At 47.7% G+C, this 19,087-nt stretch overlaps 1 protein-coding gene across 2 annotated transcripts; it reads left to right on the top strand.

The window, feature by feature from the left end:
- The first annotated feature begins 2,847 nt into the window (after positions 1-2,847).
- On the top strand, positions 2,848-17,784 carry CCDC25 (coiled-coil domain containing 25). 2 transcript variants are annotated; one of them, XM_019537259.1, is made up of 9 exons: positions 2,848-2,954; positions 4,863-4,910; positions 6,143-6,182; positions 10,131-10,182; positions 10,729-10,804; positions 11,366-11,469; positions 13,245-13,447; positions 14,660-14,705; positions 16,851-17,784. In XM_019537259.1, exons 1-9 carry the CDS (start codon positions 2,930-2,932, stop codon positions 16,878-16,880), a joined length of 624 nt encoding a protein of 207 aa, XP_019392804.1. In that variant the 5' UTR covers positions 2,848-2,929; the 3' UTR covers positions 16,881-17,784. The 2 variants fall into 2 exon arrangements, with proteins under 2 accessions (XP_019392804.1, XP_019392805.1); XM_019537260.1 differs by lacking the exon at positions 2,848-2,954 and adding an exon at positions 3,956-3,974.
- Positions 17,785-19,087: the final 1,303 nt, after the last annotated feature.

Genomic DNA, 19,087 nt, shown 5'->3' with positions numbered 1-19,087 from the left:
CAGACCACAGAACCAGGGTAGGATAAAGGCTGGTCCAGCAGGGCTCCACAGATGGTTCTGTCTGCTTCCCATCTGTTTATCAGGGCAGCAGGTTAAGGCAAAGGTTTAGATGGTGCAGCGGTATTCACAAGGCATGGTTTAGACATAGTCATTGGCAAACCCTCAATTCAAGGATGGTCTCTACCATGGCTCACTGATGGGTGGATCAGCTGGCTGGCAGGGGCCAAACTGGGTGGTGTACCCCCCAGGTCAACCCTACCCTGAGGGGTTTTACAGGGTAAGGCTCAGTGATGAGCTGTGGAAGATGCGTAGCTAGCTTGAGTTAAGCAAATGAAGCATGGGACTAGGTGTTTCTCACCTCCTGGGGCACCTGCATGCACCAAACTAGCACCACAGGGATCATTCAGTCCCTTGGACCAAATTCCAGGAAACCTCAGACTCTGGAGACACCTCTAGCACACCAAGGAGCTGCAACCACCTGTGCAATGAGGTGTGGATTGTGCAGCAGGCAGCACTTCCACTTCAGCAGTGATAATGGATGTTGCTGGAATGAGCTTCTAGGTCCCGGTAAAAGCTCAACATCTCAGAAAGCTCTAGCAGGAGAGACTTGGACAGAGCTTAAAGAGCTGCCCGTTGTATTGGATGCGGTGATGTATATCAGCTAGCTTCATGCTGGAAAACAAGCACTTTAAAGGAATGTGCAGGGGTGGAGCTGGAAAGGCTAGACCTGGCTGTGATAGCCATGCAGACAGAGCCTGAGAAGAAAAGTCAAAGCAGGCTGTAAAAGGGGTAGGTAGAGGAAAAACAACAAATGAAGAAAGCTTCAAGTATCCACATTTAAAGCAGTTAAAATAACACTGGCTGAGCCATCAGTTTTTGGCCTTTTAGCTAAGATTAAGCAAAACTGGGGGCATCTGAACCCCAAGGCCTCCAGGTCTGGGGTTTGCACAAAGGATACCTGTTTGGAGTATCCAAAGACCTGGACCAGTGGGTCTGGGAGGGAGCATACTTGCCCCGTGGCAAAGCCACACAGATTTGACAATTGAGCTCTGTCAGTTGAATTTGGAACTTGACTATTGGGCTTTGCCCAATTGAATTTCAAACTGATTTGGCCTTGGAAAAAGATAAGAAATAATTGGTTGCCAGCAGAAACTACCTAGCTGGCTTCACCCAGGCTGCAATGTTTTCCCTCTTTCCCAGGCTAAACTGGTGAGGAAAGGAGGCCTAGGAACCCCTCAACCTTAGAAAACAATGTTGGGTGAACTAGGAGTTACTAGAGTCAGAGAGTCTGCAAGCAGGGGGAGCTACTTTGCCGGAGATAAATTAGCCGGTTTAAGAGCAATTCTCCAAGGCATAAGAAATATTTTGTGCAGCCAAGCCCCCCCCTAGATGGCTGTATTTATTAGACCCATCAGTGAACCCTAGTAGAGATTATCCTCAAATCCAGGGATTGAATCACAGCCTCTCAGTGGTCCCATTAACAACATCCTGAAGTGAATGGACTTCATTTGCAAATGAAAAGTAGATCCAGTGTCCCCAAACAAAATTGGGAGACAGAGACAGATAGGGCAGGAAATAATTACTGCCTTGGAGAGGGAAAGAGGCAGGCAATCTGAAGCTGGTATGGGACTGAGCTAGGGAGGTATAAAGTCTAATTTTAATAGGGTTCATCTATTTAGACTGGTTTAATTAGTAACTGTGCTTTATAGACCCCGCATCATCAGATTCATCACAGGACCGTGCAAGAGGCTCCGTACCAGCTATGAACTACTGCCCAGAGGAATTTTCCATCTATTGACTCATCTGTGAAATCCTATGAAATATGAACGTTCATTTCTACCCAGTAGAACTTTTGCAATCTTTTCTCTGATGCCTGAAATGCAAAAATTCTTGTTGGTTTAATAAAAGATACCATCTCTACTAGGCCCTGATGCAGTTGTTTATCTATGAACTGCAATGTAACCAGGGCCAGTCCTTTTTAATCTGGTCAGTCAGCCTTGCCCTTCACCGTGTATGTACCTCTGAATAACTGTTTTATTCCACAAGAATGCCAGATCTTGTTTCCCCAGGTTTCTGACTACAGAAAAACAGGAGGTCCATTGCCAAGTATTCAGAGAGACCACTGCAGGGTGGAATGTGTTTGAGAAAGGGAGATAGGCCCTGAGTCTCACAAAAGCTCATGCTATTGTGACTTAATTACTCTATATAGGGTGCAAATCTTCAGGACTTATTTAATGCTGTGAATTCCTATTTGAAGTCTGTGGGCTGAATTTGTGACTCCTGCATCACCAATGGTAAGATCTCGGATTCTCCTGGTTGAGAATCTCTGCTCTGAGCAAGCACAAAGCAACAATGAAACAGAAACCCCCATCGGTGTCTGCCTGCCATCCCTGTGTAATTATAATGAGATGTAGATTATTGGATTATAAATATGACATAAAACAAGCTTTATCATTATTTTACAGGTCTATATTACCAGGATCTTTAAATGCTTTCCCAAACAAATGCAAAAAAGCCCAGCCTCCATAAGAGACATCTGCACCAATTCACCCTAATGTGCAAGCAAGCTACCCATACAGGCAGCAAGCTCTCACGCATGCGCACTACACACCGCGAGTACTTCCCATCGGGCCGCCATACAACGTGCGCGCACGCGCAGAGTGCAAAGCTGCTTTAAGGCCCGCGCGAAGAGCTCCCTGGACTTCCCTACGCGCATGCGCAGAGTGCAAAGCTCTGGAGGCGCGTCTCTGTGTTCACCTTGCCTGTGCGAACACACTTGAGAACTAACAGGACACGCGCGCCGACGGCCGCTCGCGCATGCGCTTCGCGCGCTTCCGCTCATCTGCCGGAAGTGGCGGTGCCTGGCGACGGGAGCTCGGGTGGGCCAAGTTGAGTCGAGCTGAGCCGAGGCGCTGGGACTATCGCCATTATGGTGTTTTACTTCACCTCCAACGGTGAGCGCCACCTTCTCTCCCTCCCGCGCTATTGCTACTCCATGTGTCGGGGTTAAGCCTCCCCCAGAGGTGCGGGGTGGGGGGCACTAGGACCAAATCTGGGCCTTGCTGCATTTGGTTTAGTCATTTTGGCAAGTTCTGTGGAAGCTGCAGGAAATAACAATAGTACATGCGCATCCTCCCCATGTTTTCTGTACCTGCCTTTACCTTTCTTTCCATCTTGAAACTGAGCGCTTTTAACCAGGCGTCTGTGCTGAGTTGCCACCAGGCAGGTCAGCGTGGCACCTTAGAGACCAGCTGGCTCAGAGAGACCTGAACTTCCGTCAGCATCAGTCTGGTTAGTCCGACGCCGGCCTCAGCCACCTAACCTGGGGTCCGGCCACGGTGCTCCTGCAGCTGGAGCATCGCTCCAATTCTGGGTGGCATGAGGTGGTTTTTTCTTTTTTGTCTTTTTGACCCTGGGATCTCCCCATGCTGCAAAGTAACAGCATGGAGCACACCTGAATAATGGTTTTGGGGAGTTTTTTTTCCTGAGACAAAGATGCTTTTGATTTGTGTCAAGCTAAGCCGTAGCTTCAGAGTTTTGTTACTGGCTCCAGAGTCTGTATTGGAGGCAAGCCACGCATTACCCTTTTTCAGCAACCTGTTTTTAACTAGGCCGTGCACTTATGGAAAGGGCTGTCCAGCTCTGCCTCTGTGGCAAGTAGGCCTCGATCTCTGTTTTCGGTACAGGGGACCTCCCAGATTGTGGTGGTTCCATGTCTGTCTGCCATGTGCCCTCCCTTGGCTGAAGTGTTTATAGGAGAGGCGTCCAGTTTTTCCTGGAAAAATAAAGTACGAAGTAGCCGTGGGTGGTGACGGGTGTGGAAACGTAATGAGAGAATGGAATTATCGAAGGTGCTCCAAGAAGGTAGCAATAGGAGCGATTATAATCAGTGCCAAGCATGAACTTCATACCATTTCCACCTTTTTAAAATGCCTTGCAGGCACTGATCTGCAAGACTTGCTCATGTGGTGTAGGTTTGTATTCTTGTCTTGTGACATTCCTGCCCCTGGGGTAGGGGGCTGGACTTGATGGTCTTCCAAGGTCCCTTCCAGCCCGAATGTCTATGAAAAGAGCAAGACGTTAGGTAATTTTTTTTGCGGGGGGGGGGAGGTTTGAGGCCACCGAGAGAGGCAGTGTCAGGGCCGTGAATGAAACCTGGCTGTGTTTGTTCTGAGTTTAGCTGAGGAGATGGCTTCTTTCTTTCATTATATAAAAGTAGAACAGGCAGAGCACCAAGAAGGGGCTTGCTTCTGTGACCTGTTAAACTGCTGAATAGTCTTTAAGGCAGGGGTGGGCAAAATGCGGCCTGTGGACTAGATGCGGCCCACCAGGCTGTTCCATCCGACCCACAGGGCCCGTAAAAAATTTAGAAAATAATATTTATCTGTCCCCAGTTGCCTGTCATGCAGCCCCCGATAGCTTGCCAACTCAGTAAGCGGCCCTCCACTCGAAATAATTGCCCGTCCCTGCTTTAAGGGAAGTGTGGAAACTCCATTGTTCTAATCATTTCAAAACATACTGGACACACGTCTGGAGAAAGTGTTTAACTCCAAAGGAAGTGGTGCTGGTTCCTACCTTGGGGGTCTTTAAAAGGAGGCTTGATAATTACGGTGGGGTCATATGAGCTTAAACTTACTAGGGGTCATATAAGCCCGGTATTCATTCCTGTCCAAGGCAGGGGGCCAGACTTGATGATCTACTCAGGTCCCCTCCTACCCTGCATCTATGAACAATCATTGCCCTGGCCACTGGGAGGGGAGGAGAATTGTTTAGATAATTATTTTTCTCATTTCTGAGGCGTAGATCAGGTTGACCTAAACGCCTAAGCTCCTTCTGACTTGTTTTTTTTTTCTGTCCCTCAGTTGTTCCTTCTGTTTACACCATTTACATGGGGAAAGATAAATATGAAAGTAAGTACGCAAAAATGCTTGAGGTGGTGATGGATTGGTTTAGATGTTTTCATTTGCTATTTTTTTCATGTGTTCTTTCAAGTCTGTGTTGAACAACTTGCTGCGTTGTTTGAAAGCAGTAGTTTTCTTATAACTGTTCTGTAAATTGTGCTGTAAGTTAACACCTCATGTAGTCAGTTGTATCCTGTATTGAGGTGAGGTGGAGGTGCCAGAGGAGCCATCTAAGGGCTTTACTTGAAACCCATTTGCCCTTTTATTTTCCCCTTGATTATATTGGGCTGTTTATTTTAAGAAACAATATATGGTAAAAGCTTTGTTATCCGGCATCCCCAGGGAATGGAGGATGCCATATAACAAAATATGCTGGTTAATTGAGTGGCCCCAGCTGCTGCTTCTCACCCTGCATCTGGGGTGTCCCTCTGCCCCTCCCATGGCATCGCCACCCCTCCTGCGGGGCCCTGTGGGACAGGAGGTGGGTCCTGCACAGCCCCACACAAGGTGTTATGCCCCTGGGCTATGGGGGCTCAGCAGCACAGGCTGCTTTGCCCCAGGCTGTGAGGGCTTGGAGAAACCGGAAGTGCCACAGCAGTCACTTCCCGTTTCACTTGATCTTACAAGTCAGCATGCCGGTTAATGGAGCATGCCAGCTTGTAAGATGCCAGATAACAGAACTTTTAATGTAGTTTCAGTTATCATGCACATAGGCTCTTCTGTAAATCTTTCTTAATAAAGGAGATCATGTTGAGATCTCTTTAAGATGCACGCCTCTTAAAGGACACATGGAACTTGGAAAAAATCACATCTGAATTTATTTACTTTAAATACAAATAACTCCCAAAAATGAGCAGAGGAAAAGTATTTGCTTTTCAGTTTTTCCCCTTCTTGAGTTAGTGTTGAAATAAAATAGGCTTCTTGTTATCACATCTTGTTTCAACAGATTGAGGCTGCAGATTTGTTTTATTTGACAGCCCTGCCTGGGCTGTCGATATGGAAGAGAGTTGGTGCTTCTTGTTTTTGAGAACTCTCTCTGTGAAAACAGTATCCCCCTCTCTCGAGTATTTACATGAAAAATTATGCTCCACCTGAAAAAGAGACTTGAAATAGGAGAGGAAGAAAGAGAATATCAAAGTGGACAGAGTTTTGCCCTGAATCTCTAACTACCCAAAGGCATGCTGTGTTCTGCGGGGGTTGGGGAAGTAACTTACTGTGCTTGTTCTTCTTTATTCCTGCAGATGAAGACCTAATAAAATATGGCTGGCCAGAAGATATTTGGTAGGTGCTGAAATTGCTGTTTCCTGTGCAGTTTCAATCCCGTATGCATGTAAAGTGAACTACTTTCCTAATGAGCCTTGATTGGAGGCACTGCTAGTGCTCCTTCTGAATGCTACAGATGCAATGAGTACCTTCTTTTAAGTCAGGGGCAGGCAATTATTTTGGGCAGAGGGCCGCGTACTGAGTTTCAGCAAGCCATCAAGGACCATGTGACAGGCAGCCCAGGGCAGATTAATATTAATTTTCAAAAATTTTAGGGGCCTTGCGGGCCAGATAGAATGGCCTAGCAGGCCACATCTGGCCCCCGGGCTGCACTTTGCCCATCCCTGTTCTAAGGCCATCACCCTGCCCTTTCTCATGGGGTGGTGCCCTAATGTCTGGATTATACTACAAAGACATTGGGCCCCTGTTGCACTGGATACCACACCCACATAGTAACAGCCTGTCCTTGCCCCATTGACTTCACAGCCTGTGATCTTGTTCATACATGGAGTTGTTCAGCTACTGCTCAAGGACTCTGGGTATGGAAGCTTTTAGTTTAGTTTATGGGTACTTTGTCCTAGTGTAACTTAGTTCTGTTTTGAAAACCATTTTAATTAAATGATAACTAGGCCCTAGCAAAGGGCATTTAAAGAACTGGAGGCACAGACATAAAACAGGTGCACAGCATGTCAGCGTGGAGCTGGGAGTGGAGCTCTGATCTCCTGACCTCTCTGTTGGCACTGTGTCTAGATCAACCTGTGCTCTCTTCCATCCAGTCCCAGTGTTTAACACCACTTTGTTCCCTTTGTAAGCATTCACATACATGGCAGGAGAGGAAAATATTGTGTCTTCTCTTAGCAGCTTCCTTCATTCCCATTCAGTGAGTTGAGCCTGAATGCTCAGAAACCTGACAGGCCAAAGCTTGGCATAGCTGACTGAACAGATGCCATGGGAAGAAGCAGTGCTCTAATGTATGTAGTTCTGGCACCAGTCACACAGGGAAGTTAATATGGCTGTCATAGAATCATAGAAAACTAAGTTTGGGAGGGGTCTCAGGAGGTTACATCTAGTCTAAACTCTTGCTCAAAGCAAGACCAGCCCCAGCTAGATCGTCCCAGCCAAAGCTTTGTCTAGCCAGAGCTCAAAAAGCTCCAAGGATGGAGACTCCACCACCTCTCAGGGAACCTGTTCCAGTGCTTCACCACCCTCCTAGTGAGATCTTTTTTTTTTTTCCCCTAATATCTAACCTCCCTTGCTGCAACCTGAGACCATTGCTCCTTATTTTGTCATCTGGCATGGCTGAGAACAATCTCACAAAAATGACACTGATTGCTGCTGGTGCTAAGGACATTTTCCATATAGGTGTGGTGGTCAAGGTCAAACAGTTCTAGGGCTCTTCATAGTCTTTAAATGACTGTAGAAAGGGTCAGCCCTCCTGGCAGGGCTGAACATACAAAACTTATCAGAATCGACACTTGCTCTTTTAATAGCTGTTTCAGCCAAAATACTTGGCATTGAATGTGCTATACTGATTCTACTTCCTTATCTCTAGCTCAGGCCTTTTTGGAGATTGGCCTGAGGCATGTGAAGGGTAACAAGAAGGGTTTCTACAAGTATGCTGATGCAAGAGGAGGATCAGGGAAAATGTGGGTCCCTTACTGAATGGGGGAGGCAACCTTATGACAGAGGATGCCGAAAAAGCTGAAGTACTCAATGCCTTTTTCACCTCAGTCTTCATGGGCAAGGGCAGCTCCCAAACTACTGCACCAGGCAGCACAGTTTGGAGAGGAGGTGAGCAGCCTTAAGTGGGGAAAGAACAGGTTAAGGACTGCTTAGAAAAGCTGGACATGTACAAATCCGTGGTGCCAGATGGGATGCACCTTAGGGTGCTGAGGGGGTTGGCTGATGTGATTGCAGAGCCATTGGCCATCATCTTTGAAAACTCATGGGTCCCGGGTGATTTGAAAAGGGCAAACATAGTGCCCATATTTAGGAAAGGGAAGGAGGAGGATCCAGGGAAGTACAGAGCAGTCAGCCTTACCTCAGTCCCTGGAAGAATTGGATCCTCAAGGAATCCATTTCTAAGCACTTGGAGGAGAAAGGTGATTAGGAACAGTTGCCATGGATTCACCAGAGGCAAGTCATGCCTGACCAACCTGATTACCTTCTGTGATGAAGTGACAGGGTCTGTGAATGTGGTATACCTTGATTTTTAGCAAAGTTATTGATTTGGTCTCCTCCAGCATTCTCACAGGCAAGCTAAGGAAGTATGGACTGTGAGGTGGATAGAAAACTGGCTGGAGCGTCAGGCTCAGAGGGTAGTAATCAATGGCTTGATACCGGCTGCCAACTAGACATCAAGTGGAATGTCCCCAGGGTCAGTCCTGGGGCCGGTTTTGTTCAATGTCTTCATCAACCACCTGGAAGATGGCAGAGTGCACCCTCAGCAAGTTTGCAGATAACACCAAGCTGGAGAAAGTAATAGATCTGCTGGAGGGTGGGGCTAGAATTCAGTGCCTTGACAAATCACAGTATTGGCCCAAAAGAAATCTCGAGGTTCAACAAGTACAAGTGCAAAGTCCTGCACTTAGGAGGGAGCAGTCCCATGTGCTGGGGCAGGCTGGGGTGACTGGCTGAGCAGCAGCTCTGCCAAAAAGGACCTGGGGGTGTCAGTGGGCAAGAAGCTGAACAGGAGCCAGCAGTGTGCCCTTGTTGCTAGGGAGGCTAACGGCGTCCTGGGCTGCGTTGGTAGGTATTGCCAGCAGATCGAGGCCAATGATTCTTCCCCTCTATTCAGTACTGATGAGGCTGCATCTGGAGCCCTGTGTCCAGTTTTGGGCCCCCCACTGCAGAAAGGATGTGGACAAATTGGAGAGAGTCCAGCAGAGGGCAACGAAAATGGTTGGGGGGCTGGGGTACATGACTTGTGAGGAAAGGCTGAGGGAACTGGTCTGATTTAGGCTGGACAAGAGGAGACTGAGTGGGGATTTAATAGCAGCCTTCAGCTACCTGAAGTGGGGTTCAAAAGAAGCTGGAGCTGGACTGTTCTCAGTGGTGGCAGATTACAGAACAAGAAGCAATGATCTGAAGTTGCAGCAGGGGAAGTTTAGGTTGGATATTAGAAAGAATTTTCTCATTAGGAGGGTGGTGAAGCACTTGAGCAGGTTACCCAGAGTGGTGGTGGAGTCTCCATCCTTGGATGTTTTCATAGCCCAGGTAGACAAAGCATTAGCTGGCATGATGTGGGTGGGGATGGTCCTGCTTTGAGCAAGGGGTTGGACTAGATCTGACCTCCTGAGGTCCCCTCCCACCCTAACTTTTTATGATTCTATGTTGGGTTCTCTGTTAATTAGTGTTCTGGGCCTTTTTTGTAGACTGATGATAAAAGACTGGGATCTTCTAACCATGGAACATCTTGTTGTCAGTGATCACTTATAAAAGAGCTTATTTCCCTCCAGTTTTTAAAGAGGGATGAGAGAGTTTTAGTGCTTTCGATTTGATAATGCTTTGCTACAGTTATATTGGGCCAGCCTGGTTTTGTCTCATGTTTTGCCCAGTATTGGTTAATTAACTTAGTGCTTGTTCGAAGAGAGAGGATTATGTTTCTGCTGTTTCCATAGGAATTGCTAGACAGAGCAAACTGCAGTTCTTTTTGCATAAAATGTTAATGTTTCCTGCGTGTATTGTGTTTTAAAGCAAACATGAGATTTTTGTAACTGTGGCCTTTAGTTTTTTCAATTTCCTTCTCATTAAGGTGGGTGAGTATTTGCTCAAAGATTGAAATCAGGATAAGGTGTTACAGGTCCCTGGTGTGCTGTCAAACATGCATGTTTTCAATATATTTTTTTTTTAATGCTGTTGCCCAAGAGATGACAAATCTATTATGGCAATCTGCATTAAAGGATTAATTTCAGATCAAGTGGCCTCTCTGTTGCCCTGTGTTAAACGTGCCTTTGTGTTCTGTAGGTTTCATGTGGATAAGCTCTCCTCTGCACATGTGTATCTCCGATTACACAAGGTAATCACAAAGCTCTGGTGCATTTAAGCATGCATGCTAATTGCTGGTGCCTTGCAAAGCCTTTTTCTAAGGTTCTTCTCTGTGGTGATCCACGTGTGTGGGCGCATCTACTTACATAGAGCCCCACTGAATCCACCTGGGCTCTCCAAGGTACCTGCCTGATGGCGAAGACTAACAGGGCTAGTGTCCATGTAAATAAGTAACACAGGCAGAAGGGAGGAGAGGCCCAATCCAAAAGTGCCACAAGACTGGAAGTTAGATGGTCTGGGTTCTGCTATAGGCTTGCGACACCTGGGAATGTTCACTTAAGCCTCTCTGCCTCCTTCCCTCTCAGCAAAACAGGGTGAATACCTCAGAAGAGTGTAGTAGCAAACTGTAAAGCACTTTGCTTGGAAGCCTGGACAGTGGGTGCGGTAGAAGTGTAAAGTCGTGTCAAATGTTTGTAATGAGGGTCACTTCATGTTTGTGTAAAGGGCACTGGGGTGGTTATCTATGTTCTGCCACAATTTCCCAGAAAGCCATTAATGTTGCGCTGGTCTGTTGTAGGGCCAGACGGTGGATGATGTTCCTAAAGAAGTCCTGATAGACTGTGCCCATTTAGTGAAAGCCAACAGTATTCAAGGTAAGACTTGCCATGAAAATTGGAGGAACTTGGTGTGTGTGGGGAGGGGAGTTAAATCAAATATATGACAAGTTTAAGTACACTATATCGCTTGCAGATTTTATGGGAAGCAGATGTCTCTTGCAACAGCTGGCGTTGCCTGTTATATTTTCGTATTCAGGAACTTAAAATCTCTTAAATTCCTGGTTGTGCCTCCCATATCGGCATCTGAGCCAAAGGGGGCCTTTCAGTTTTTCTCCAACACCCTCTAAAGGCCCCCTTTTGTAGTAATCGCCCTTTTGGCAAAGGCAGGTTCCATCTGGAGTTCATTAACACTGCTGTAGGACTTGCATTACCACAGAGAGCTATGTAGCCAGGTTTTTGTAACGCTGGAACTTCCAAAGCAAAGTAAGTTGTCTTCCTCCTTTCGGACTAGGACTGTAGCATCAGTAACACTCCATCACTGTGGGTATTTTCATTCACTCAAGGCAAGGATGAAGACATTGGTCATGGGGGTGAGAGAATAGAGCTCTCTCTCCTTTTGATCCAGAAATTCTCTCCTCTCTTCTTCCCATTCTGCAGGCTGCAAAATGAACAATGTCAATGTGGTGTATACGCCATGGGCCAACCTGAAGAAGACCACAGACATGGATGTGGGACAGATAGGGTTTCACAGGCAAAAGGATGTAAGTGTTTGCTACATGCTGGTGAAAATAACCTGCCAGTAAAGAGCAATGTCCTCCTATTGTGAACTGCTGCCATGTCAAGAGTTGAACAGGTCACCTTCCCATAAGTTTTCTAAAATGACACTACCATATGAGAGAGAGAGATGACCTGAACTTATCTGAATTTCTGTTTATGAAACTCTTTGGGTGTCGGAGTATAGCATGATAAAGCCAGTATGACGCAGGGAAGGCACACATTGCACCAGGGCTGCATAGCTGATTAATAAGCAGCTCTATAAAGTGATGCCAAGCATCAGAATACACAGCCTTCTTTAATTTCCAGCTGCACTTAAACTGCCTTCAGTAAGATTGTAACAGCTAGTTTGCCTGGTAGCACAGTGGGGGCCAACCTGGGCCAAAATAAGCCCCTCGCTCTTCCTGATGTCATTCTGATCCCCTTCTCTTGCATGATCTGTTGCTGTGCTCCCTGCCCAAACTGTTGCTCTGCTTTCTGTTCCCTTCTTGATCTGAAGTGTGCCACAGATCCCTGTGATGTAACGCACATCAATAAAACTGGTGACCATTTCAGAAATGAGAGGCCTTGAAAACTTGAAATCAGCTCCTCTGCCTGTTAGATGTAGGTGTTTTCAGTGATACAGAAGAACCTCCAGACTTAAAATGTGAATCTCCCATCTCAAAACCAGTACTTGTCACAGATGAGTTTCTCCTTACTCCTGCTTTCCCTGATTCCCCCCCACAAGAAACTGAAGTGCTCTACTGTGAAATTGAGACTGAATTTAAGAGTCCTGTGGGTCCTTGCATGAAAAATTGTTATGGCTTAAAGCACAGGACTCTCATCTAAGCTTTCTTTAGCAAGTTCATTTTGTGATGTTGGAAGTCACTTTAATTCCTTCAGACCTGGCCCCAAACCTGTAGAAATGGAAAGACTGTGTTTGAATTTGGCCATTGGTGCTTCAGGTTTACAGACTTCAGAGGTGGGAAGGGTAGAGGATTATACTCTGAAGGAGGCTGGGCTCCACAAAAGCCCAGTGGTAAAACACCAATCTGCACTGCTAAGCTGAAAATTGGAGTTTGATCTGCAGCACCCTTGCCAGCAGTGTGAATTTCCCTTTGCCAACGTGCCTCTAACATGAAGGTGTCCCTTCCTCCAAGCCACCATTCAGCGGTGGCTGGAAGGATCGGTCTCCATAGTCTGTTCAGGCTGAAGCCTCTGCTGAAACTGCTACCAAAACACGTTAATTGCAATCATTGGTGGTAGTGTGGGAGTGAATAGGTTGTCTGCTTTGAGGTATGCTTGCCTATTGGTAATGTATTTGGTTTCCCAGCTCCTTACACATGGGCTGCCAAATGACAGGGGCTTTCCAGCTGTTTAGAGCAGCAGTTCTCAACCTTTTTGGACTCAGGGTGCTTCTCATTGGACTTTAGGCACCTTCCATAACTTCTGTGAATTGAGTGGCATCCAATTTCCAAAACTAATTTATATATTACAGTGTTTATCTTCTTACACAGGGGGGTGGGGGATCATTCAGGCAGGGATAAGCCTGAGCCTGGTTTATCTGCTTATCTCTTCACATGCTACAGCAGTCGTGGTGGCACCCCAGGGCTTCCTGGCTGAGAATCATTGGTTTAAAGGTTTAGGAATCCCATGTAACTGTAGATATAGTAACTAAAGGAAAAAAATGGTTTTGCATCTTTCTCATGATGATGCTCTGTCTTGAAACAAAGGCCAAAGTTGGGACATTTTTATAAGGATCATAGGTCTTTCCATCCCAAAGGTGAAAATGCTGACGGTGGAAAAGAAAGTGAATGAGATCCTGAACCGGTTGGAGAAGACCAAAGCGGAGCGTTTCCCAGACCTGGCTGCTGAGAAGGAAGCCCGGGACAGAGAGGAGAGGAACGAAAAGAAAGCTCAGATCCAAGAGATGAAACGGAAAGAAAAGGAGGAGATGAAGAAGAAGAAAGAGATGGAAGAACTTAGGTGAGTAGTGTCCTGTGGGTTTGGCTTCAGGTATCAGGGTTTTCCACCCTGGTCACAAGAGGCACCATCTAGGCATGTTGAATGTGGCTTTTATTTAATCTAAACCAGTGGTTTTTAACCCTTTTTAGGTGTGAGGCCCTCCTTGAAAAATGCCAGCTCTTAACTTTCATTCATTCTCTTGTGTTTGTTTTTTTGACTACAGCAAAATACTAGGGCAAGTCTTCTGTTGCAAGCAACTTAGAAAGGCCATAGCAAGGTAGAATGCTTTTGACACTGTGGATTTCTATTTGAAAACTCTGGGTTTATGGTGAATCCCATTTGCACACCTAACAGTGCTAACATTGCCCGGCACCCTGTGACACCCCTGAAAGAATCTCAGGGCACCCCACAGCACCCTGGTTGAGCATCACTGATCTAGACTGCTGCTGTGCTGGACAAACAATGACTTCATTACTCAGTGACTTCCATTGCTTTTTTTGTCTCTAAGTGAAGTAGGTAAACGCATCAAACTCTAAACTGGGGGATAGGAACAGTTTCTAGACCTGGGACCTGAGTCTTCTGCAATTGTGGTGGAAGTTCCTGGTACTTATACTCTTGCCAACCTTTGCAATGGATGCTGTTGCTTGCAGTGCAGCAGAACACTTGTAGAACATGTGGGGCTCTGAGGGAGATGGCTGAAACTGGGGGGCACTTTTCAGCCTCAGAGCCCATTGCAAACAGTGACTAAAAGCTGCAGAATGAATTCCCTAATACACAGGGAAAATACGAAATACCTCAGTGCATGGCGGCACAGCCATGCTGGGCTTCTTGAGGTGTGACGTGTTGGCCTTTCTCTCATGGATGTGGCCATATTCCTCTGCCTGGAGATTGATAGACATGATAATCCTGCTACCCTGACTGTGTCAAGCTTGGATGTGCCTAGTATCAGACCAGAGAAGTTTACTCTTTATATATATATCAAATAGCTAGTTAATAGGAAGCAGCCTGTGTTTACATGGGCCTGAGGCAGGACTTTGGACAATCTCTGCTCCCTTGAACCTTTGGGAGCGCTCAGGAGTTCCAAGGGGGGGTTGCAGCAGTGGCACCAGAGAGTGACCCCCCTGCTGCTGCTCCCAGTGTCTCCTGGGACGGATCCCTATCGCTGCAACAGGGGCCATGCTCAGGTTGAGGGTTAAAAATGCATCTTACCAGTTGATTTCATTTCCCTTGCAGGAGCTACTCCTCCCTAATGAAGGCTGAGAACATGTCCTCCAACCAGGTATGTGCAGTTGTGCTCTGTGAAGGTCATGGAGAGCGACAAGAGAACTTGAAGGGGAGATAGGGCTATCAAGTGTGAGCACCTGCTTGACAAAAGGCTTGCAGCTGAGAGTGGGAAGGGGACAGATAAGTAAGTGGAGGATGGGGACAAATGTAGGGGTCAGAGAGGATGCAGGCTTCCTGAGGAGTGCTGGAAGCTGGTATTTGCAGTGGTGGGCTCAGCAGACCTGCTGTCCCGCAGCACGTCAGGTCTCTGGTGCCCCTTTGCTTTACATGAGATGTATGCCTCATCCAAAATGGTGTATTGCGTGGGTGGTGTCTTAGGCAAGCAGCTCGGCTCTCCTAACAATAACTTTGAGATCCATTTGCCTGTCACATCCCAGACTCTCAGGCACGGACCCATCTCCTGTAATGGCTTTTGTGCACGTTTGCCTTCCTCCTGGCTGGCCTGCTGATCCCAGCTGAGAATCACAGGGGTGAAGTGTGCTAGATGAAAGTGCCTCTTGATATGCTTGAGCAAGCTGCATCTGATTAGCAGCACATGCCAAGTGTGCCCCATGTGGGAGCATAGCGGAAATTCCCATACTGGGAGGAGTTCCTCTGCTCTGTGCCTGAGCCACGTGTTGCTAGACTGGTGCTGGAGTTGTCAAGTTGAGGTCATGTGTAATAGGGTCATACACAAGCTTGCTGGCAAGTAGCTAAGCTCTGCTCCTGACCTAATGCAGGTGAGGGCTATGCATGTCGTGAAGCAGAGATGGCATGTGCTGACCCCTAACAGATACCATTAGACAGGCTATCGGTGAAGCTTTTCATAGGATCCTAAAGCAGTGGGGCTGGAAGGGAGCTGCAGAGGTCATGTCTACTAGTCCAGCCCTTTCCTGAGGCAGGATCAGCCCTGTCCAAACCAGCCCAGACAAACCCATTGTCCAACCTCTTAGCAAAACTACACCGTCAGCCCTAACAACAACAGGCAGCACACCCGAACCTGCCACAGGGAAAGCTGGGGAACAGCAGCAGCCAATGTCCTGCTGCTACAGGGGTTGTTAAAATGTGCTGGAGTGATACCAAGCAAGAGGGCCATGCCCCTTGCTACAGAGGAAGCAACCCTGTCCCCACCTTCCAGTCCATACCAGTCTGACTACAGGGTAAAATTCCTTCCCAAACATGGTGAACCATGTTACCCTGAGCAGAGGGGCAAGACCCTCTAGCCAGGACCCTCCACGGTTGAGTCCCAGCCAGAGCATTGGCACAGCCCAGTCCCCATCCCCAGCCTGGGCTGCAGCCAGCGCCTCTGAGGGAGGTTTGAAAACACCCTGATACATATAGCGGAGTGGGTGTGGAGGAGCAACCAGCAAAGGTCCAGCTTTAGGACTTCCAGGCAGATAGGGAAGTGGGAATGGATGAGCTGCTGTCCTGGGAAGCTAAAGAGCCTGCTTACAGGCGTGTAGCAAGCACTGTAGATTTCGCACTATCTCTGCCTTCACACTGTTGGCAGACAGGACCTGGCTTTGTGACAGAGGGGGGATTTGTCCTTGGGGTACGCCTTGTGAATCAGCCAGGGACTGTTGGATGTGACCACATGAGGAGGAGGGTTGGAGTGAGTAGCTGTGATGGTGCAGGATGTATGCAAGAAGCAAGGTTCTGGGGGAGGATATTGGACCAACTGTATAGCCGGGAGAGATGTTAGATGAGCTTTGGGAAACAAAGTGCTGTTCAGGTCTGGGTGAGAATCCTGCGTGCAAATCCTCTGTGAAGAGTTAGAGCAGTGGTTTTCAATCTTCTTTCATTTGCACACCCCTTTGAATTGTAAGTGTCGCTATTTGCATACTTTTGATTGATCAGAGTCATCATTCGCGGACCCTTTAGGCATAGTCTGCGGATTCCCACGGGTCCGTGGACCACAGGTTGAAAGCCACTGAGTTGGAGGATCAGAGGCACTTGGCTTGAAACCTTGACTGTTTCAGAACTGGGATCGCGCACCTTTTGACCCAGCCTGGTCTGGTTCTGTAGCTTTTGTATTGAAACCAGAAGAAATTCAGGCCTTTCCTAAAGGGACAGGAGGCTTTGGTTGCTTTGTCTCACCAGTTCCAAGAAGGGCTTGCAATTCAGTGTCCAGTAATTCTGTTTGTTCTCTCTCTGTCCCCAGGATGGAAATGATTCAGATGACTTCATGTAAGCTGGGACGCATGTTCCTTCCTGAGGTCCTCAAATGTTTTAATTTTTCACCTTTGAGAAGAACGCCAAAAATCAAACTTAATTCGTTGCTGGCAACATGTGACCAGAGTCATGCCATGGATTTTAAAGACCGCTTCTTGAAGGGAGAGGATCTGCACGTGTGTGTCCATAAGCGAACATCAATTCCAGTGCTCCCAGGACCATGATATTTATTTTGTGGGGGGAAGGAGGGGCTTTTAATCGGGTGAGCTATAGGAGTTCGGAGCTGCCTTGAATGCTTTCTTGGCAGCAGGCTGCTTCATAAAATGTTATCCCCTCCCTCCCTCCCTCTCTCCCTAGTATAAATTCACGCCTGGAACCGGACTGGCTGACCTGAAGACTGCTTTCTTTCTTGCCGAGTAACAGCTGAGCCGCACACCTGTCTATCGAAGCCAGGTTATCCCTGCCAGCCACAAGTGCCTCGGCTGTGACAGCTGGTGGCCGTGTCGCAAATTCGCCTGGAGCTAGAGACGCAGTTTAGCTGGTAGCAGATTGTAGTAACAGGAAAGCAGCTACAAAGAGATGCTGCTTATAAGGACTAGCGTCTGAGCTTCCTTGGCCGCCTGCTCACTCAGTCCGAGCTGCAGCAAAGCATGCCCCAGCACACAAGGCCCTTCTCTAGGAAGAGGATAGTCGCACATGGTGTTTTGGATTGTGTTGGGAGGGAGTGGGATAGGGCTGCACTTGGGACACCTTTTTCTAAAGGATTCAGCTGGCGAACAAGGTGAGTTGGGTCTGGACAGGCTTACAGGCCTATTCAGAATGCTTGACGGAGCAATTACATGGGTAACGGTACCTTCAGAGCCATCCTGGGGTCTGCACTGCTTGTGTGTACATTAGAATTAAAATCCTACCATGCCGTTGAATGTGCTGCGTTGGGGTTGTATGTGTTACCTTCATTAAGAGGATTCTTAAAATCATGAGCTGTTCGGAGGGCTCTAAGTGTAACCTGCATGTAGGACGCATGAGAACATAAGCAGCACCAAACTGGGTCACCTATGGTCCATCTAGCCCAGGAGCCTGTGTAGTGGCAGAAGTGGATGCTGTACAGAGAGAGCACTAAATGGGGTATCTAGAGTGGTGTTCTCTAGAGGGATATGTAGCTGTTCAGTACACTCGCTGGCATCCTAACCATGATAGGTTTAGAGATGCCAGTAGAAACATTTCCAACCCTTCTGTTTGGTAGTCATAAATAGATCTATTGGCCATGAATTTATCCAGTCCTTGCTTGAACTATGTTCTCTGCCTCCAGCACCTGCGGCAGTTTCATAAGTTAACTATGAATTATGTAAAAAAAAAAAAAAAAGTCCTTTTTCTCATTAGTTTAAACCTGTCAACTTCAGCAGATGCCCTTAATTCTAGTTGCCTAGAAACCTTTTGGCTTGGGGTGCACTTAGTGAACATGATGGCAAGCAAAAGCCCTCCTGGCCAGGGCTGCCTGACCTCATGGGTCTCCTGGGTCATTGTGTCCAGTTCTCTGCGTCTGTGGGCAGCTGCTCATCCAGAGACGACTCAGCACATCTCCCTGTTGCTCACCACAGACACAAGCACCTTTTATGGGAATGAAAACAGCCCCGTATGCTACAGGCGCTTCTACTGCCCTGCTCTTGCAACAGCAGAGGAGCTGGTAGGTGAAGCAGCTCCAATTCTGTGCAGATGCAGGCTCCTGTGATTGAGGGGGCTGGGGTGTGGGCATGGGTGTGGAGCACTCTTGAAAGCAGCAGCTGGTCCTTTCTCGTGGTCAGGTGCGAAGGAGATGAGAACCATTCACTGTAGCAAAACCTGACTTCACTGCTTCAGGACAGCCTCTGAGTCCTGTCCCTTGTGTCTGGAAACCAAGCGGGGCAGGAGGGAGCCCTTTTACCCTAGGAAGCCTCTTGCAGTCCTGCTCTGTACCAGCCTCTTCCAGGAGCAAGAGGCCAAGCACATCTAGGGCCTGGCAAGATCCCTGAGCCCCTGCCGTGCAGGGGAGTAATGGATTCCCAGTGGGGTCTGCACATCTGCACTGACAAAGTTCATCGTGCTTTGGAAGTGGGCTTGGTAAGAGCCTACGTGAGCAGTGGCCATCCTCTGTCCCCTGGTGGCAGCTGCCCTTGGGCACCTTCCCTTCCTAAGGGCAGCTGTGTCTGGCATGCAGAGCGATGCCCAAATTGCACAGGGGAGAGAAGC

Source organism: Crocodylus porosus, unplaced genomic scaffold (genome assembly GCF_001723895.1).
Source record: "Crocodylus porosus isolate Cpor-Errol unplaced genomic scaffold, CroPor_comp1, whole genome shotgun sequence".
NCBI classification, from domain to species: Eukaryota; Metazoa; Chordata; order Crocodylia; family Crocodylidae; genus Crocodylus; species Crocodylus porosus.
Note: the sequence above shows the minus strand (reverse complement) of the source record. Positions and strands in the feature narration are given on the sequence as shown.

Bases quoted from the DNA above. Each gene is read 5' to 3' on its own strand.
- CCDC25 (XM_019537259.1), top strand. From the start codon at position 2,930: ATGGTGTTTTACTTCACCTCCAACG. The intron at 4,911-6,142 runs GTAAGTACGCAA...TTATTCCTGCAG, and splicing joins GGGGAAAGATAAATATGAAA to ATGAAGACCTAATAAAATAT. The intron at 14,706-16,850 runs GTATGTGCAGTT...CTCTGTCCCCAG, and splicing joins AGAACATGTCCTCCAACCAG to GATGGAAATGATTCAGATGA.